Source organism: Heloderma suspectum, chromosome 9, assembly GCF_057233095.1.
Source record: "Heloderma suspectum isolate Gila_16-S chromosome 9, 16-S_ref, whole genome shotgun sequence".
Classification (NCBI taxonomy): Eukaryota; Metazoa; Chordata; class Lepidosauria; order Squamata; family Helodermatidae; genus Heloderma; species Heloderma suspectum.
The window spans coordinates 40,816,232-40,837,630 of record NC_139466.1 but is presented as its reverse complement, the minus strand read 5'-3'; the positions used below and the strand labels follow the sequence as shown (position 1 = coordinate 40,837,630).

Genomic DNA, 21,399 nt, shown 5'->3' with positions numbered 1-21,399 from the left:
TCCGGCCCCGAGTTCCTTAGTAACAATGGAGCATAAAATGGCCGCCTGAGAGAGCGAAGAGGAGGGAGGGACGGGACGGGACGGGACGGAGCCAGCGAGCGGCCAGCCGCCGGCCCTTCGCGACGAGAGGCAGGGAAAGCGGGACGGGACGGGACGGGACGGAGCCGCGCCTCAGGCCGCCGCGGGGGTACGGACGGACGGAGACCCCGGAAGGGCGGAGGAAGAAGGAGGAGAGGGTGAGTGGCCTGGCCGGGGGCAGAGGCGGCTTTCGGCCCGCGCGGGGCAGGCCTCGAACGGGGCGCAAGGGCCGCTGCTTCGCCCCTTTCCGGGCGGGCGGGCACCGGCCTCAAGGCCGTTGTCCGCCCGGCGGGGGAATGCGGGAGTGAAGCCATCTCATCGGGGCGGCCGCGCCAGGCTAGGCCAGGCCGCGGATCTAATGGGAAGCGAGGAGGAGGAGATCCGGGCCTGCCCGCCATCTCGCTGCCCCGCTGGGCGAAGGCTTCTCCTTCTGCCTCTTCCGTGACTCGCCTGCCCCTACGTGGTTTCGGGCCGTCTTTGCGCGTGTGAACCAGCGGCCGTACTCGCGAGTCAGAGGGCGTGGGATCGCGAGCTTCCTCCTTTGTGGTCGCTTCGTGAGGATCTCCTTAAAATGGCTTTAGGCCTCGCTTGCCCCCCCCCCCACTTGAGAGTGGGATCTCTTTCCTCATAGCAGTGGTGCGTCTCTTGGGTTCGTCTAAGCACCACAGCGTCTGCTCTGCGCTTCCCCCAAAACACATGTGCATGCACCATATTTCCCCAAATTTGAAACCCTTAATAGCTTGATCTTCCTTCGGGTGCTTTACTGAAAAGTAAAGCCTCACTGGTTGTCAAGAACGCATGTGCTAAGGGTTGTAGTGGGAGTTTCATATTTGGTCAGAGTTTCAGGCAAGGTATTGTGGAGAGAGCGGTCGGGCTTCATCAGTACGCCTCCTGACTTGTCATTGGCGTTGGCAGAATGTCTGACAGGAATATCCCATCCAAAATTAGTGCTCCATTGACGTTCGGACTTCCAGAAGTATGACCTCTTCTCTCTCTGTGTGAGAAGTGTAATTTTTCCTTTCTCTTCCCCCCACCCTCCACCCTTTCCTCTCTTTTCCTGGAATAAATCTCAACATACTAGGGGTTGGAGAAGGGTGAAAGATGATCCCCCTTGCTTTCACTTTCCAGGGTCATTCATTCTAACCACATCAGAGACATCAATTTTCCTTCTTTCATATGTTTGGGGGAACCATATGGCTTGTAAGTTAGAAAAAGTCTAAAACAAAATCAAGTTGGTGTTAAATCTGAGCTCAGCTGACACACATCTCAAATTATTGGATCTGAATAATTGGACTTGTGTTTGTAATTGTATTGGTGGAATTAAACCAGTCTCTACCTGGAGCCTGGGAATAAGTCGTTTTAAATTAAAACTATGGGTTAGGACACTTCCAGGCATGTGATTCACCCCATAGCAATGGTAATAGCAAATAGGAAGTGCATTAAAGAGAGGATACTACTAAGTGGTGTGGTTCTAAGTCGTTTGTACCATCATCTGCTCTGATCTTCTTAACTTGCTTGAACTAGCAGCTATTAGCAAAGTCGTTCCGAGGAGGAGAAGCACGACAGTTATACCAAATCTGTTGACCTGGCATGCCTGCTGCTTGGAGAAGACTGTCTGGAAGTGCTTTTTTTTTATCAGTGCTAGTTATCTTCAGAATGCAGGTAATGATGAAATAGTAAAGAAGCTGGGCTGGTCCTAACCTTGGAAGGGAGGATTTAAAGTTTGTTGTGTGTCTGTGTGTGTCAGGTACTTAAATAGTCAATACTAAAATCAAATTCCTGCATAGTTGCATTTGGATTTAGAAGACCAACTAGCATATAGTGGCATCATTGTGTATGATGGTTAATGTAAATAAAAAAAGGCAGGTCTTGGGCCTTGCCCCAAATAGCTTACAATGGGCCAGTTCACACAACAGCCTGTCATGGGTTAATTTACCTGTGAGGAGCTCTAATGCATACTGTCCACCACTGTGAATATACAAGTCCTGGCCAGGGGTTGCTGTAGCTTGTCTCATTGTGCAAACCCAGATGCTGGGGGTTATTTTAGGGTTATGTAAGGGTTGTTTAATCCTCAAATTATCCCTCCCAGCTGGGTTCAGACGACATGACAAGCCATGGCAACTCCTGGCTGGGGCTTGCACATTCATAATGGTGGATGGCACATGCTGTGGCGCCCCAACAGTTAATAGTGGACATGGTGGACTGTCATGTCTTCTGAACTAGGTCACTCTAAACTTGGGGAGTGGACAACCAGGCACTGCATCTACCAATGTGTGTCCATTAATATATGGATTTGTGGGTGTGGATATAAGCTGAAGGCAAAAGTTTCACAGAACATAGGGGTTTGAAGAGGCAGAGAGATGGCACTTCAAAGGTGTTGGGGGAGGGAGTTCCAGGCATAAGGAGCATGGAGACATGGTTACCATGGTTAAGTCACCTTAGAACCCTAAAACAGCCCATATGTTCTGCGTGGCTTGTTGGCCATAACAACACTCCACCCTCACCAGGTTCGTACAACATGGCAAGCCACACTGGCAAGGGTAACTGCAAATCCTTCTGTCACATGCTGTGGGGCGAATAAGCTATTGTGGCTTATTTCCCCTGCCATGACTGTGTGAACAGGGCCAATGGGTGGAATTATTCGGGAGGAGGGGACTTTTCAGTAACTGAAGGTGGTAGAGTTGAAGGAGTGAAGTCCACAGCCAGGCATTAAAAGAAACAGAAGTATATCAAGCATTTTGATTAGAAAGAATGATGTTCTGAGCACTTCTAAAAAGACTTGCTTATGTTTACTGCTTTCAGTTAATTACCACAATAAGGATTTGTATGCAGCTAATTTTAATAACTTCTTTGCCATGTTAGTAAATAACTGGCTATTTCCCACCTTGTTTAATAACTGTTAACCTTTATTTCCCTCCAGGGGTGCCAGTGCTCCTGAAGGTGCAGTGTTTCACTCCCTGCCAAGCTCAGAAAAATCTAACACCAAGAATTTCGGCATTTAAATTGACCTATGCAGACTTTATGACCAATCATAAAAACTCAATAGGATATTTGTGTGATCAGGATGGCCACTTTGAAAAAGAATTGTTTTCTTATTTTGAATGTTTTCAAGGGTACAAACAATGTAATACAACTCAATGTAATACAGAAAACAATGTAATACAACTCAGATTTGTCACCAAGCTCTCTTTTTAAATTTTTTTGCTGTTGAATAGTTCAGTTAAAAACTGCAAGTCTGTTTTATTTTTAAAAGCCTTTGGTGGCAAATCTGATTCATATGCATATAAAGAAGCAGAAGGAGTACAAACACAGATTGGAATACTTGATTAACAGAGTCCAAACTTTTACATTCGTAGGCAGAATATTTGAAAAGTTCTGTCAAGTTAGCTTTAAAAAATAGTACTTTAAATTTCAAAGATGCTTCATTTACTTGACTGTGTATTTGTAATTTCAGTTGTAGAACAACTAAATCATTGTCACCGTACTGAGGTGATAAGAGTATAACCCTAAATATGTTGTCTAAAAACAGTGGTTGTGGTTCTCTGAGGTAACCCTGCATGTACAAGTAGGGGAACAGCCCATTTCTGTGGAAGCAGAAAATTAAATTTCCCACTGATAAATGGGCTCATGTATGGCTATTTACCTTATAGACCAGGCGTGCGGAATGTATGGCCTTCCAGATGTTGAGATTGCAGCTCCCGTCAGCCCTAGCCAGCATAGCCAATGGTGAGGTTGATGAGAGTTGCAGTCCAGCAACATCGGGAGGTCCATACATCCCCCATCCCTGCTCCATAAGAGTGGGAACAATTTGTCTGTGCCAGATCTGAAAACCAGCATGGATGGCAGTAGGAAGAAGAGGTAATTATAGCAGCGGTAAGGGAAGACAGGTGATGGGAAGAGGGGCTTTGAAGTGCTGGGCAGCAGGTAGATGAGCAGCAAGTGTCCCTTCAGTTGTTGACAAGATTGTATTAAAAGTGCCTGAAACAATAACTTCGCATAATCTTATTTGTAGGATGTGGTTTGCGATGACTACTTACACACCTTAGATCTTTCTTTTTCTTTTATCTTGGTAACTGAAGCTATAATGGCAACACTCCTTTTAAAAAGGCGGTGAATTATTGTGTCTTTGCACAGAAATTTTGAGGGCGTGTAAGAAGGGTCATTCTCACTTCACTCCAGGAGACCAGTGATAAGTCTAAAAGACGGTTCCATGTCTTTTCCACAATATCTCCTTGTGCTATCTTCAGTAAAATTCTGTGCTCAGGGTGAAGTTGCTGCTTTCTTTCTCTAAATTACTCTTTCATCCGTGCTGAATGAATGGCAAATTCTTTATATTTTGTAATTCTCACAACTGTAGCACTGTGTTGGAGATGGCCTTGCAGAAGGTGGCCTTATGACTTTGAAATAGAATTTTGCATAACATAGGACACAATCCCAAGGCTGCTAGACAGTGTCTAGACAGCCATAGGATTTTTCGGTTCCCAGAAACAGAGCCCCCCCCCCGCTGCCTCATAGGCAGCGCGGAGTGGGCAAAAAGGGGGCATTCCCAGTGGAAGGGAGGAGACTGCGGAAGCGTTGGTACGATGCTTCCTATGTGCCATCTGGCCTCCCCACCCTGCTCTGGTGTGCCCCAGCTAGATGGTTGAAATCAGCTGTCTAGCTGCAAATGCAGGGCAGCCAGAGTGCAGAGGAGAGGACCCCTCTGTGTTCTGCCCACCCTGCATTGGATAGCTGGCCACTTCTGAGTGCAGAGGCAGCCGACTATCCCCATAGGATTGCGCCATCCAAGAACTTGTGACCTTGTGTTCAAATGGCATACAATGGAAGTCAGCACTGCATGTTCTGATGACTACAACCAGGATTTCCAGAAATCTTGAATCAAGTGTTCCTTGATTTTCTGCTTTTGTTGAAAGGGTATCTTTTGCCAGTTACTTTTTTCCAGATTCAACTGATAATTTCTAGAAATCATGAAGTATCCAAGGTATTGAATGTTATAAAAAGCTATTTTATAGATAGCATTTTGTTAAAACTTAATAATCTGGGTCCTGTGATATTTTGAGTCAAATCATGCAAGGCGAATATGCAAGGCATATTAGATATGTCTAATATTTGGGATGAATTCTTAAAGGTCTCTTTCCATTGCAGGACATCTTTTAGTGTAAATGTAAATTGGGGGTTGGACTCGATGGCCTTGTAGGCCCCTTCCAACCCTACTATTCTATGAAATGTCCGGAAGAGGAGAATAAATTACGACTTTGAGACTAACCAAACTTTCACACACATACACCCATCTAAAATGACCAGTTTCAGCCTCCTGGTCTTGTAGTTGAGTCAGTCTCTGCCACACTCTCAATTCCAGGTGACATTCATTGGCTCCATTTGAGTTCAAGGACCAGTTGCAATGGATCGACTGAGAGGCAGGTTCCCATCATGAGATCAGTTTTACAAAGGCTGTTGTATATTCTTAGCAGTTCTCTCAGTTTCAGTTTGATGTGGTAGAATTGCAATTCAGTAATCTTAGCATGCCTTTTACTACTGTAGGATCTAATGTGCTAGGTCTTATCTCCTGCAAGTTGGCTCAAGCCACCTTGGTAGATGTTCAGAGATTCTTTTTTTTTTTTTTCTAATTTTTTGTTCTTAAGGCTAGTTTAATACTCAGGGTAATTGGATCCTAGTTTCAAAACGTGGTTTGTAGTCCAATATTAAATCCATTTCCCATTTCACCTGTAATGGGGAACTGGCTTAAAGTAATTATACAAGCACCAAAGCATGTGCACAAGGTGTGGAGGACAGGGAGAAGTGTGCAGGCACTATGTCCAAACAGCCCTTTGTTTTCCAGAGAAATGGTCCCCCACCAGGTATGCTGACCTAGTTCTTGGTGAACTGATCTGTCACTTTAGAAGCCTGCCCTTGGCAATGTATTGATACAAGTGGGGACCCACAACAAAATGTTGGAGTGTTTCCCCAGCCTCATTCAGGGCTCAAGCCAGCTTGGAACAGGAGCCTTGTGGCTCTGTTCCAGGGTCATGGGGGGATGAGGTGGGGAAAGACAGCTATTTCTTCTATTCCCTTAAACTTTCTTCTGCTGTGCTATATATAGCAGAAAAAGGCTCAGATTTGGTGTTAGCTGCCAGTCCTGAACCTGAGCAGTTTTTGCTATAGAACGGGCCGTGTTTGGAAACTGGGGAAAAGATTACCTTTTTCTTCCTTCCCCCTTCCTGAAACTACCTCTTTCAGAATGGAAAACAGAGGTTTTTCATCCACACATCCTCCTGACCCTAATTCTCGCCCTCTCTTGTGTTAGAATAAGCTGTAACGGTCTCAGGTAGGCCAGTCTCCCTAGCCATTTTCCTTCTCACCCTCCTGCTCCATTTTATTCCCTCAGTTTTCCATAGTGCCTCCCAGGACTTGAGCATAAGGCTGTGTTGGGCTGTTTTGGGTTTAATATTTTTCCTTGTCTTTTAATTTCCAAACTAAAGCTTTCCAAGTATGTGGAAATCGGTACCTTATTTTTGATAAGCTATCACAATAGCAATGGGCCCACATGTTTATCGCTGGAAGGAATTATTAAAAGCTGTATATTAGTAGCAAAAGCTTTGATAGGATCATAGAATCATAGAATAGTAGGGTTGGAAGGAGCCTACAAGGCCATCACGTCCAACCCCCTGCTCAATGCAGGAATCCAAGTCAGAGCATCCCTGACAGATGGCTGTCCAGCCTCATCTTGAATGCCTCCAGTGTGGGAGAGCCCACCACCTCCCTAGGTAATTGGTTCCATTGTTGTATTGCTCTAACAGTCAGGAAGTTTTTCCTGATGTTCAGCTGGAATCTGGCTTCCTGTCACTTGAGCCCATTATTCCATGTCCTGCACCCTGGGAGGATCGAGAAGAGATCCTGGCCTTCCTCTCTGTGACAACCTTTCAAGTACTTGAAGAGCGCTATCATATCTCCCCTCAGTCTTCTCAAGGCTAAACATGCCCAGTTCTTTCAGTCTCTCTTCATAGGGCTTTGTTTCCAGTCCCCTGATCATCTTTGTTGCCCTCCTCTGACCCCTCTCCAGTTTGTCTGCATCCTTCTTAAAGTGTGGTGCCCAGAACTCGACAAAGTACTCCAGATGAGGCCTAACCAGTGCTGAGTAGAGGGGAACTAGTACTTCCCGGGATTTGGAAGCTATGCTTATTAATGCAGCCCCAAATAGCATTTACCTTTTTTGCAGCCACATCACATTGTTGGCTCATTCAGGTTGTGATCGACAACAATTCCAAGATCCTTCTCGCTTGTAGTGTTGTTGAGCTACATATCCCCCATCTTGTAACTGTGCATGTAGTTTCTTTTTCCTCGGTGCAGAATTTGGCATTTATCCTTGTTAAATCTCATTCTATTTTCTGCCCAGCGCTCCAGTCTATCCAAATCACTTTGAATTTTGTTTCTGTCTTCCAGGGTATTAGCTATCCCGCCCAATTTTGTGTCATCTGCAAATTTGATCATCTGCAAATTCCCTGAACCTCCTCTTCCAAGTCATTAATAAAAATGTTGAAGAGCACTGGGCCCAAGACTGAGCCCTGCGGTACCACCACTCGTTACCTCTCCCCAGTTTGAGAAGGTCCCATTGATAAGCACTCTTTGAGTCCGATTCTGTAGCCAACTGTGGATCCACCGGATCATTTCATCTAGCCCACTTTGAGCTAGTTTGCTCATCAGGATATCATGGGGCAAGACACTAACCAGTTCTGGATTGCTGTACTGAGGCCTGAAACGTAATAATTATTGAACTTAACTTATTGGAGATACCTACACAAGTATTTCAAGCTGCTAGTTATCTCCTCTGTTGTAGAGTTGAGGTATATAGGATAGTATTTTTCAGGAAATGGCCTGCAAATGTGTGTGTGTGTTTTAATCATGGGTAACCATGGCTAAGTTCATTGCACAGTATCACTAGCCTGTTTAGGCACAAATATGGGGAGAAATTAACATCAGGCTTGTGCCCTTTGCTTTTCTTGAGTGGTCAGTAGTTGATGATCACTGAGACTTCCTTGGGAATCTGCTCTTCTAAAATGTTTCTATTTCTCTTTGGTGTATTCCACTCTTTTTTATTTAAGCGTTGTGACTCTTATCTTTGAAGAAGAGAGAATTGTGTATCAGTGCCCTGTCTGCTTAGATATGACTACAGTCTTGTAATGTCAGATTAAAGATAGTATACAGAAAGATATTTGAATTCAGGGAGGCCAAAATTAATGTGTGAGACTTAAGAGGCAATCTAGTCAAAGACGAGCACTTATAAAAGTTGTACTTATTTCTACAAGGGAGAGTTAAGCATTGCTCTTTTCTCCAGTTCAAATCAGTGGGACTTAAAAGTGCTTAATGTTAGCTGGATTGTGCCATTAGCGTTTCAATAGCTTTTAGCTTTTGAGTCTATTTTAAAGAACCTTTTATCTGTCATTTTGCCTCCTTGGAAGTCTAACCTAGTATATGCTGTGATGTGGAGCTTCAGTAACTGTATAAGGCATGCCTCCCTCCAGCTTACTCCTCCGAGAACATTTTCACTTAAGAACATGTCCAGGTTCTTATTGGTTAACACTGTTGCATTAAGGTGTTCAGTTTCATTTCAGGATAAACGAAAGTTGTCTATAATCAACAGCTCTGAGCTCATGACCCTTGTAGACAAGAACTCCTTCATATTCCAGATTTTTATATGCTCCTTTGGGCTGAACAAAAAAAGGGAGCCAAGGCCACAATCCTACTGCAGTTATCGTAAGCCTCTGAACTCAGAGGCTTATGATCCTATGCAGGGTGGGAAGAGTGGCAGAGGTGATCTTTGTCTCCCCATCCTCCCACCCTGCATTTTTGGTAGATGGGCTTTTTCACCTGTCTACGGAAAGCGTTTCGGAGGGGAAGGGAAGGATGCTGGAGAGCCCTCGTATCCTGGCTCTTTAGTCTCCTCCTCTCCCTGCCCATTGAAATGCCCCCTTTTCCCCCCTCTCCGAGGTTGCATTCCCGATCTTGGAGAAGCAGCTGGCACAGTTCTTTCTGCATTGGCTGCAAGGGGGAGAGGGGCGGATCTCCGATTCACAGCTCCGAGGTTGGAACGCTATCTCCAGCCTTGGATCTGGGAATCAGAACTATCCTATGGCCTTTCGGATGCTGTCTAGGGGCCATAGCATCGTTCCAAGAGAGATTTTTTAGGTGATAAGCCTAGAATCCTATGCATATTTCCAGTTGGCTTGTAGTCCAAAAAGCAAGCAGCCTTCAGGTTTGACTTGAGCTCCACAGCATATTTATTTATGTATGTATTTATTTATTTATTTATTGCATTTCTATCCTACCTTTTTTCCTCTTGCAAGGAACCCAAGGCGGCTTACATTATCCTCCTCCATTTTATCCTCACAACAACAGCCCTGTGAGGTAGGTTGGGCTGAGAGTCTGTGACTGGCCCAAAGTCACCCAGTGAGTTTCCATGGCCAAGTGGGGACTAGAATCCCTAGCAAGACAGTATCCTTGCCTTCATATCCTGGAAGATGTGCATGCTTTCTGCTTCTTTTCAATGTTTCATGTTAGATATTCTCTTGTAAATTACTGTGTTTTAGCATAGGGGCGCTCTTGTCTTGTGGGTGTGGGTGAGAGAATGAGAAATGTGAGACCTATGAAGAAATTCAGTCAGCTGTCATCTTGAAAGTCCTCCCTATTCATCCTAAAAGACAGGCTTGAAAAGATCCACTCACTAGATGTAAGAATTTCGTCCCAGTAACAAGGAGAAAAAAATATATTTTAGGTCACTGCTCTGCCATCAATGTCTAAGATAGGCATTTGTGGGGTAGTCATTTTCCTGTTTGTTTCTAGCTTGGTACAGAAGTCTGGGATTTCAGGTTACAGAGAGCATTCCTGTCATCAGTTTTATAAAGGAATTGGGTTTGCTAGGAAATACTGCTTTCCATTGGGAAGAAATGACATTAAAATGACAACCATTTGAGGAACTGCAGACACCTCTGTGGTTCTAGAGAGATGAAATTTTAATTAACCGAACTGTGGCATGCCATTTTTATCTGCATGTGATAAGAGTTCCATTAAAGCCAAGAATTCGGGGTTGGTATAACCAGATACAGTTGTTGCCATATTCCACTGCGGCATTGCTCATGGGGCCTTGGGAGCGCTCCTGCCTTGCTGAAATAGGAGGCACATATTCTCTTCCTGTTTACAACTGGCAACGTGTTTGGCTCTTAGTCAGTGTTCCCGAGACTAATTGCTAAATTGCTGCTGGAATTAATTATTGTTTCTCATAATTTAAAAAGGAACAGTTGTCTCAGATGTTTGAAGATGTTCCTGTATTTTAATACTTCTGCAGTTGATTCTCACAGGCTTAAAGGTGGTGTACTGGCAAGTTGACTAGTCAAATGTTCTAGCCAAGATGGTTGCTTACCTTTTTAAAAATTTCACTATGGAGTCACTTGTTAGCAAATACAGAAATAAGGCCAGCTTTTCTCCTAGCCCTGTGGTAGTCAGGGCAATCGTAGCAGCATAGAAAAGCTTCTCCCACTATCTATCTGTAAGATATATACAGATAATTATATCTGTATAATTATAGGCACCTCTAAACAGGAACATGAGCTGTCAATAGTGACCAAGGCCACTGCCTAGTGAGTAGAAAAGCCTTCCCCAACCTGGTGCACTCCAGATGTTCTTGGAGCCCAGCTCCTATCAGACCCAGACAGCATGGCCAGTGGTCAGGGATGATGGGGGATGTAGTCCAAAGCTTTTGGAGAGTACCAGGTTGGGGAAGGTTGGAGTTGATTGCTGGATTAGAATTAGGGAGCCAGATTCAAATTGTGACTTGGCCTTTCAAGTGATGTTGGGCCAGTCATGTACTCTCAAGCTAATCCACCTAACAGGGTGGTTGTGAGAATAAAATGGGAGGGGGCTATGAACACCCCCTTGAGATACTTGGGAGAAGAATGGAATAAAAATGTAATGTAGTTCATTACATTTTTTTAAAGTTTGCCATTGTTTCATAATAGCAGTGATCTATTGTGATTTTTTGTAACTACAATAAATACAAGACCTGTTGATGATAATTATCCTTGTCCCTGTCATATTAGTACTTTTGTTTAATACCTGACTGATCAGATGCCCAACATGACACAATCTGTCAGTGGCATGGTAGTTCCATGAAAATGCAATGGAGTAGATGTCTTGTGTGATCCATGTAATACTGCTCCCTTGCATTTGCAGTTTGGGTCACATGCCCTTGTAGATATGTACTTACAAAAACAGAGGATTGTGATGGCATGGTGATATGTGCAAGGACCACAACAGTAGCCTTTCCACATGGATGGCACAATGTATGGAGCACATCCCCGGAAGTTTTATTTTTAAATGACTGGTGTGCTGCTAGTTGCATGTGGAAATCAATTTCTAGGACACAGCACATTTCTTTTAATAGGCTGTATGTGGAAACTTTAATTCTGCAAAGGATTTTCTAGAGGTACTTTGTGCTGGATGCTTTGTCCCATCTTTTATATAAAATGCTATAGGACATGGCTGTTTAGGTGGTGGTAACAAGAATGTCAGTTGTGTAATTTTTAGTGGAAAAACTCTTGTATGCAGTAGAACAGAATGACAGTGTAGTAGCCTCCATTTTAAAGTGGAGGCTTAAATAAGTAGCTCAAGGTGGATGCAAATTGACTCTAAAAAGCATTGACTTGCTATTTGGAGGGTCAAGGTGTGCTAGGTAAATGCTGTGTAGGTTCTGCTACTGTTATAATGACTAAATGGCCTATAACAGAGGTAGGCAACCTTGTGCCCTCCAGATGTTTTCAGAGTACAACTCCCATCAACCCTGGCCAGCATGGCCAATGGTCAAGGATTATGGAAATTATAGTCGAAAACATCTTGAGGGCACAAGGTTGATATGACTTCAGAGCATTGGCTGCCAATAGCTTGTATGAAAAATTAAAGAGCAGGTTTCAAAACAACTTTTACTGATGGTCACCTACTCCTTGACAATTCTTTTTGTATCCTGTGCTAACAGAACCCAGTTTGGAGTTCAAAACAATTCCAGTTTTGTTCCAGTCCCTCTCAGTTGTGTGCTTTATATTGAATCAGATACTTTTTGTAGAGGGTTTTCTTACAGTTGGAGTGGTAGCAGCTGTAGTTTGAGGAAGTGATTGGATATTTGGCTGGAGAACAACCCATAAGGGATATGTAACTATTTGCCAAGTATAAACACTCTTTCCGCTAAACAGTCATCTGCAGAAGCTGCATACATATTCTCAAATACCTTTTCACTTTTGTGGTGTGTGGGTGTTCTTTTGTTTTGTGTTAACAAAACCAGTTTGTAGAACTGAAACTTGCTAACCTCCTAGGCTTGAATAGCAATGCTATATGGAATATTGTGTGTTCCCTAGTTAGCATTGCCCTCTGTTAATATGGACAACCAAAAGTCCTCTGTTCATAGCCACTGAATGATGGAATAGATGATTACAGCTAGGGGCTAAAAACTAAATCTGAATTCTGCATTAAGGTAATCCAAATTCTGCAGTCTCTCTCAATTACGCAACTAAAGGCATAATCCTATGCCAGTTCAGACAGAAAAGGTCCTACAACTCCCAGCATACCCCATGCTGGCTGGGGCATGCTGGGAGTTATAGGACTTTTTCTGTCAAAACATGCATAGGATTTTCCCCTAAGCAAACCTGCCTATTTTCTTTCTTGGCATAATGCTAGTTTTCACTATTCAATATGATGGCTGTTTACAACAACTTCAACATAAAACGTGCGTACCCACACTCTCCCTCTTTCTCTCTCTCGCTCTAAAACAAAATTTTTAAACCAGCAAAATGCTGTCTAAAATTATATAAACAGATAATCAGGCAATGAAAGGAGCAGGCACCAGTTGCTCATTAAAAGCCTTGGCGAATACCTGTCACCCAAATAATAAGAGTCACTGCCGGGGAGAGCATTCCATAGCCCGGGTGCCATCGTTGAAAAGGCAAGGGCCTTCTGACAGTGGGGCCACTTGGAGGAGGACCCACGGTGGATCTTAAATTTTAGATGGGTCCTTTCTGCTAGCCATGGGGATGGGAAGAGAGCTGTATAGGACTTGGAAGCCCCATTCTTGGACCACTGGAAAACCTTCAGCCATGCCTCTGGCTTAGGCAACTTCCTCAACAATTGCCACACAATTTCAAGCACATCTCTGCAACCACAGGGGCTAAATCATTAGTGTCTTTTTAAAAGCCTGAGATATTTAGGAAGCTGATTTCTGCAACCAATATTGCATCCTGTGGTTCTTCTATGATCCTGCAAAATTTTGGCACATGCACAGCCTCGATTAAAGGTTTAGCTCTTGTGGTATATCAGGCCAGGGTTTATATGGCTCCCCAGACAATTTGGCTGTTCTTCTTTTTTTGTAGACATTTTTCCTACTCTTATCAACATGGAAAGCTCAGATTCTAATAATAAAGGAACTGTCGATCAGTCTGAAGCACAGCGTCGGAGTCAGCTGGACCGATTGGATCGGGAAGAAGCGTTCTATCACTTTGTAAATAATCTGAGTGAAGAGGACTACAGGCTAATGAGAGATAACAACTTACTAGGCACCCCTGGTATGTTACTTTATGCATTTGATGCCAGTCAAATCCATTAAAAGGGAAGAGATTCTGCCACTGAGTTAAATGGGGGGTGGGGGGGAATCAGGATTATACCACTGAAGTTTTAAGTTGAAAACTGATTTTGAAATTCAGCACTTAGTCTTGCTATTGTGCTGCTAAATGTGCAATTATTTAACAGCTGCACAAGATCACATCTCTACTGAAATAAGTTTCTTTAAAAAGTTTCATTGGTTCAACTAATATTCGCATTAAGGGCCGGACATATGACTGCGCTATTGATCCCACAAAACGTAATCCCTTTAATGAGGACCTGCAAAAAACCCCACCACAGTATTTTGCTCCTACCTTGTTTTAGATACCTCTCCCTTAACTAAATTAAATAGAACATTTCTTTAATGTGAAGTGTGGATTAGGCTGGCAGAAACTCAGTGTCTAGGTAAAGTTCTTCCCTGGACTCACACAGGTACAAAAGAGCATGCTGTTGTGCTGGTGAATACTATTTAGGACATGCTATGAAAGAAGTTGCTTGCTAGGTTAGTTGAGAGATCTTTTGCGGGGGTGGGAATCTTGGATTCTATTAAATGTACAGTGACCATTCCATGGTGTCAGCATGTTACATAGGGATCTCACGCTTGAGATATTTGGTGGAGCAATATTAACTCACAAATTTGTGAATTAATTGCTTAAATCAAATGTGTTTACACTTGGCACTCTGAAGGGCTCTTTGTCACATGAAGGCATAATGACCTGGTTTGCATGGCATGACAGCCCACTGTAGCTTAATTGAGCCACAGGGGCTGTTGCGGCCCGGCTTGCTGTGGCTTGTGTCACGCAAACCAGGTGGCAGGGGTTGTTTGAGGGTTAGAGAACCCTCAAATAACCCATGGCTTGTTTTAGGGTGATTTGAGGATTGTCTAATCCTCAATCAACCCCTGCTGCCTGGGTTTGCAGAACACAGCAAGCCAGGTCCCCAGCAGAACGTGACAACCCCTATGGGTAAATTAAGCCATGATGGGCTGTTGTGATGTGCAAACAGGCTCATTGTGTACTCCAGCAGCTCGTCAGCTGCCTTCCTGCCTTGACCATGGTCCAATACTGTCAAATATTCCATGAAGATGAGAATGCCACTAAGTAAGTGGCAGCTTCACTTTTTATATCAGTATGGTGTTGGCAAGGGCAGGCGTTGAGGGCAGCATGCTCCCTAGTCCTGCAGCAGTCGGGGGCAACCCTGGTGGCACGCCAGAGCTTCTCCTAGTGGCCATCTACTGGAACTGCAAACACCTCTGAACACAAACCAGGATTCAGTGGCAAGGGTCCCTGCCTGGAACTGTCCATGGCTCCCATCTTGCTTGCTTCGAGAATAAGGGGATTCCCCTTAAGGTTCTGTGAGGAATTGGACTTAATGTGCTTGAAAAATATTTCGCTGTTTGACCAGATCTTTTTTTTTATCAGTCAAATGCCGAACCCTACCAGCTATTTTCTACATTTTTTTGTTTTCTTCCTGCTTGATTAGCATTTGTTTGGCTTTTTTCTTCTTTTTCCATAGTTTAACTTCATTTTACAATGCTGATTGGGCAGTTAAGGTGTGTGTGTGTGTGTGTGTGTGTGTATAGATGTCCTGTCCTTCACTATGGGCACTTTTCTTCACTTTTATTGTTCTTGTAAGCCCACTTTGCTTGGTTTCTATAAATAACTATTTATGTTTACTTACTGACAACACAGTTCCTTTTGTTTCTTCAGTAAATCTTAGAAATATTTCTTTGCCATTGGTTTTATATTTTCAACATGGTTACGTGTCTGCTTTGGGTAACGTCTGGTATCTTAACTTGATGGGAAAATGCTCCCTTCTGAGACTGCCTTTGTTCTCTGTTCCCAGCACTTACTGGTTATGAAAACTTTGCTTATGCTTTGGACAGTTTGTAGATTTCTCCCATCTCCTTTTCTAATGGTACATTGTATGTTTTAGAAGCACACGAGTTTCTTCCCACAATGTCTTCTCACACCTAATAATAGTCTTGGGCTATTGTTAGTGTCTGATAACTGAACTTAAATTGAGCACCTTTCCCCTCTCCTTGCTTCATTGCTTACTTTACAGGGGTTATGTAAACACCTTTTCATGCTCTTTTATGCAATTCTCCCCCACCCCCAGTTTATTCCCTTTCTAAATTGCTGGCTGTTCATTTTCTTTAATACAGGCACTGCTGTCAAGTTCTAATTTACCTTTACTGTTTTTCTTTCTTGTCTTTGCTATGGATTATTGCCTGTCTACATCACTCTGCTATATATACTAAAACATAACAAAATTTCCCCTAAAATGCCTGTGCAGATAGGAAGATGCTGGAAACTGCTGCTGGAAAGATTGTATTGTTGCTCCAGTAGAGCCTCTTTAGGGAGAGCATTCCAGAGTCAGGGAACCACTGAAGAATTATATACTTACTAAGGTAGATAGTTCCCTCCCCCCTTGCTTATTTTATCTGTGCAGAGCTTTTTTCTGGAACAAAACAAATGTCCTCCAGTGTATGTATGTTTGACACATCTGTGTATTGCTTCTCAGGCAAACAACCTTCGGCTATTGGGCAGTATAGAAATGTAATAAATAAAATGAAACCTCCAAAGTGGTTTTACAAAATACTGAAATGATATAGTAGCAATCAAGATGAATACAGTACAACAGAAGTTTATGACAAAAGAGCATTTTAAAAGGTAGATAAAACTAAGCATCCTAAAAAGCCTGGGTGAACAGAAAAGTCTTCTTCTGGCACCAAAAAGATAATGGAATGTACTAACCAATCTTGCCTGGGGTGCGAGTTTCAATTTTTCTGCAGACATCTTTGTGTACCACTTCTCCCACCCACCCCCGCCCTGGCAACCAGCCTGCCCCACACGGGGCACCCACTTTACTAATAGAGGAGTGATGCGTTTGTTGGACTGCTGAGATCTTTTTGGAGGAGGCATTTTCTTCATGTTCTGAGCTCAGTAGAACTTCAGTCTCAGCAAACCTTGTCTGCTAATTTTGCAGGCATGTACCAAATTTATATACTACCTTTCAGAGAGTAAGGTGCTTCTATATGGAGGGTTCCTAGTGTTGACCACCAAGACATTGTGCAGCTATTCCTCCATAATGGATTCTTTGTGCAAAAAAAATAACAAAAGATGCAGTGGGAGAACATGGCAGGGTTATAAGTTGAAGACAATGTATGAGGCTCCTGTAAAAGTCTATGAATTAGGCAGATTGGATGATAAAAGCCTCTTCAGGCATCACCCTAACTCTTGTCAGCAGGGTTTGCTTTCGAAATGAAAAAACAGCAATAGCCGTGCTAGTCCATGAGGAAAAAAATCCACAGTTGGGCAATATCTCTATTAATGCCCAACTCTGGATTTTGGACTTTTGAATGGAAGAATCTTTACTTGTGGAAGTTGGTCTGTGGTGGTGGTGCATGGATGTCCCAATCCATCCGCAGTCTTTAGAATCATCCCATGTGCTGTTAAATCTACCTTTAAAAAAAGAGCTAAAAAACCCGTCACAGCATTGAAGGTCATAGATTTCTCCTTCAGTAGATCAATGGGACTGGTGATGCACTTGACCGGTGTGACTTTATCCCTGTCAATGGTAACACCCCTAAAAACTCACTTTATGTCACCTGGTCTCTGCCATGCCTCTCCCTCCGCTCATTTTCTGGTTCTGCCTTTCTCTTCTTTCTATGGCAGCCTTTTCAAATTTTGATGGGACAAAATCATCAGGCTTTTCAAATAAAAAGGTGCCCCAATATTAAACAGAAAAATGTTACTAGCGGCATTAACCTTGGTGTTTAATACCTTGGTGAATACGGTTCTGCTTTGATTCTGCTAATGTTGCGATTCTGCAATATGGGTTCTTGGGTCTGTAGATGCTTTATCTGGAACACTTCTTGCATCCTCAGGTGAAATTACTGAAGAAGAGTTGCTAAGAAGGCTGCAGCAAATTAAGGAAGGTCCACCACAGCAAAACATGGAAGACAATAGAGGTATGTAAATGTTCATCTAAAGCTCCTTCGGTAAGAGTCCTGCTAGAAACCAAGGGGGTAGAAATGCTGTAGCCAGGGCAGTGCGAAACGTCAATTTAAAAAACCCTCTTGTTGTTTTTCCAGCTCGTGTGTGTGTGTGTATGTATGTGTTCATATCCTTGCAAATTATATTATATTTAATCTTTATCTCCTACCATAACAAGGCAGTTTGTTCTATTCTCTGGCCTCTTTGTACCTGGCTAAGTCTGTTGCAGTCTTAAACAGGTTGATGAGGAGCCACATCTCATTGAAAGCAGGCCTGACTTAAACATGATGTCGGGTCAGCAAGAAGCACATGCTCAGTATCCTTTTTGAGCCAGGTTGCCTCGCCTGCACCTGCACGATTAGAATCCCTGGGATCTTCATTTCATGAAGCATGCTTAAGATGAGGCTGTAAGTGTTCCAGCGTGGGGGTGAGTTTGCAGCTTGGATCTGCTGCATCGGTCACAGTTAAAAGTGTATCAAAAAAATTCTTCCAATATGAGATCCCCTCTTGATAATCAGAGAGATGACAATAGAATAGGAGCAGTTCATCTTGACGCTGCAGAGTAAGTGCTGTGCTTCTGGTACAACCGTAGGCAACAGCATTTGCATCTGAAGTAAGCTGTTGCCTGTTGAAGTCCATTAATCCTTTAAAGTCCCACAGTTCACATTGCTTAACTTTTATAAACTGGCATCTCCGCAGCTATCTGCTAAGGTCTGTATTGCTTGACAGATACAGTGAGTTGTATGGACCACAGGGGCTGTGGGTGAGCGGAGGTGAGTTAACATGTCTACAATTTTGACAGCAGCTTTGCTGCCTCGATTAACTTAGTGGGACACACTGAGCTTGCATGGTCTTTAGGGTGCATTTGTAATGACCATAATGGTTGGAACAATAAATACTTGTATGTGAAAGTATTGTGGCTTAGGACCTTGGTTTTAAAGCCATAACTTGTAGGAGTGTTGGGAGAGTAGCCCAGAATTGCTCTAGTTTCCTAACTCTGGCAGTTACTCTTGTCTGGCAGGTGCAGAGTCCACAGAAGATGTATCTAATGGCGATTCCATAATAGATTGGCTGAATTCAGTTCGACAGACTGGGAATACAACACGAAGTGGGCAAAGAGGAAACCAGTCTTGGAGGGCAGTGAGCCGGACTAACCCAAACAGTGGGGATTTCAGATTCAGTTTGGAAATAAATGTCAACCGTAGTAATGGGAACCCAAACCCAGAAACTGAGGGTGAGCCACCTGTAGAATCATCCGGCAGCGAGGATCTGGAAAATAACCAAAGTGACACTGAGACTCCACAGTCCGACTCTCCTCCTCCTGGTGTAAGGCAGTCTGGATCAGAAATTAGTCCTCCTGAAGAGCTCAACGAGGAAGTTTCTCCTCACAGAGGCCAGAGAAGGTCAAGAAGCAGAAGTCCAGAGCAACGAAGGACACGAGCTAGGACTGATAGAAGTAGATCACCGCTTAATCCAGTGAGTGAATCTCCTCGTAGGGTGCATCATAATACATCATCTCAGACTCCTGACCTTCCCCCAGTAAGTGAAGCTGAAGGAAGTTCTAGAACAAGACAGCACATGGTGATAAGGCAGCATGCAACATCTTCTGAGATGCCCAGTGAAAATACAGTGCTATTTTCAACCCCTGAAGCAAGACCTGCTCCTCAGGCAACAGGTTCTTCAGAAACAAATGGCAGTGCGGAGTCTGCAGTCCCTGGACAGAGACCTCCAACTATCGTCCTTGACTTGCAAGTGAGACGAGTCCGTCCAGGAGAATATAGGCAGAGAGACAGTATAGCCAACCGAACTCGATCAAGGTCCCAGACGCCGAACAATACCGTCACTTACGAAAGTGAGCGTGGAGGCTTTAGGCGTACATTTTCACGCTCGGAAAGGGCTGGAGTGAGAACTTACGTCAGTACCATCAGGATTCCTATTCGTAGAATCTTGAATACAGGCCTGAGTGAGACAACCTCCGTTGCCATTCAGACCATGTTAAGGCAGATAATGACTGGCTTTGGGGAGCTCAGTTACTTCATGTACAGTGATAGTGATGCAGATCCTGGTGGCCCAGCACCCAACCCGAATGTAGAAATGGCAGAGCCACCGAGTGGAGCGGGCAGCGGAAATAGTAGTTCAAACGGTGACGTTCCCGAGCCCGGGCCAGGAGAGGCGCATGAAGGTAGCAATGAAGGGGGGTCTGCAGGTCCCACTAGGCGGGAAGGACGGAATGCGAGGGGGTCAGTGACTTTTGAAGAAAGTGGTTCTCTGCCATTCCTTAGCCTGGCACAGTTTTTTCTGCTTAATGAAGAGGATGACGACCAGCCCAGAGGGCTCACCAAAGAGCAAATTGACAACCTAGCTATGAGGAATTTTGGTGAAAGCGATGCTTTGAAAACCTGTAGTGTTTGTATCACAGAATACACAGAGGGCAACAAGCTTAGGAAATTACCTTGTTCTCATGAGTATCACGTGCACTGCATAGATCGCTGGCTGTCAGAAAATTCTACTTGCCCAATTTGTCGCAGAGCAGTCTTGGCTTCCAGTAACCGAGAGAGTGTTGTCTAAGAGTGTTGAACTTCCAGCTGAGTACATGGTGAGCTAACGATGGTCAAAGAAGCCATTTTTTATGGCCACTTTTTATGTGGTGGTTATAAATATAAAGCAAAGAGATGGTGTGATCTTCCCTCATGGAAATGGAATTTTAAAAAGCCACACCGTAGTGGAACCTTCCTGATTAAGGTCCCAAAAATAATACTGGGTTTATGTTGTCAATTTTAAAAAAACTGCATTTGCCCAAAGACACTTGCCTGTTATATAGTCTCAGTTTTCCAACACAAAGTTCACATCTTCCTCCTCACCCCAATGTGTAGTGAATGTTGAAGACCTCAGCTCTCTGCTCTTCCCTGTGAAGAACATAACTGGAGTCATTCAGCTGCATACAGCCCATGCTTCATTGTGGATTAAAACAAAAACAAGCTCAGCTATCTTGGCAGAACAGTGAAATTGCACCCCTAAGTATGATTTTAGCTCCTTTCTTGTATAGGGTATTAAATATGGTAATGTAAATAACACTAATGTTAGCCCCTCTCCCACTGTACAGCTGTCTTAAGGCCAACACTATGGTGCACCATAGAATGAGCTGATAGTTTAATGGGGATATTTATCTTGCTGTGAAAATATATTAATTAATTGCTTATGCTTGTTTAAATAAACTTTTGTTTTAAAAATGGTAATGCTTTTTGTACAGATCAGTACCTTTTCCATTGCACTGTTGTACTAATGCATTCAGAATTAAAACTCTAGTATGATTAGAAACAAATGTGTTGGTGTGACTCTCCACACCCAGAGCAAGCAAGATGGCAAAGAGTTGCTCTCCTCAATGTTAAAACTGGAGCATTGTTCTAACATGACAGAGCCAAAACAATGCAACACATGGAAATGGGATGTCTGCAGTCTGCTGTTTTGGATGTAGGGATGCTGCTGAAAAGAGACACATGGGGGACCTGCCCGCTGCTGTGAAGACCTTTCCCCTCAATTTGTAATTCAAACCTGCACAGACAAGTTTCGTTTGGGGTTCTGGCTTCAGGCTTGTGCCTTTTAATGCTACAGGCACTCTCTTGTGTTCTTGGCCCAAATCTGGAAAGTAGTAATTGGCTACGTTATTTCACCCTTGAAATAGGCCTAT

The 21,399-nt window shown here is 43.6% G+C and overlaps 1 protein-coding gene across 5 annotated transcripts; it reads left to right on the top strand.

Annotated features, from left to right (window-relative positions):
* Window positions 1–18: 18 nt before the first annotated feature.
* RLIM (ring finger protein, LIM domain interacting) lies at window positions 19–20,947 on the top strand. 5 transcript variants are annotated; one of them, XM_084814189.1, is made up of 5 exons: window positions 19–236; window positions 1,606–1,740; window positions 13,485–13,676; window positions 17,603–17,686; window positions 18,733–20,947. In XM_084814189.1, the coding sequence occupies exons 3-5, from the start codon at window positions 13,508–13,510 to the stop codon at window positions 20,277–20,279; spliced, it is 1,800 nt and encodes a 599-aa protein (XP_084670315.1). In that variant the 5' UTR covers window positions 19–236; window positions 1,606–1,740; window positions 13,485–13,507; the 3' UTR covers window positions 20,280–20,947. The 5 variants fall into 5 exon arrangements, with proteins under 5 accessions (XP_084670315.1, XP_084670314.1, XP_084670317.1 ...); XM_084814188.1 differs by lacking the exon at window positions 1,606–1,740; XM_084814192.1 differs by lacking the exon at window positions 19–236 and having other exon boundaries at window positions 1,555–1,740.
* The last annotated feature ends 452 nt before the right edge of the window (window positions 20,948–21,399 follow it).

Coding starts and splice junctions, on each gene's coding strand:
- RLIM (XM_084814188.1), top strand. CDS start 13,508: ATGGAAAGCTCAGATTCTAATAATAAAGGAACTGTCGATCAGTCTGAA. Junction 13,677..17,602: donor CAACTTACTAGGCACCCCTG/GTATGTTACTTT, acceptor TTGCATCCTCAG/GTGAAATTACTGAAGAAGAG. Junction 17,687..18,732: donor AAACATGGAAGACAATAGAG/GTATGTAAATGT, acceptor CTTGTCTGGCAG/GTGCAGAGTCCACAGAAGAT.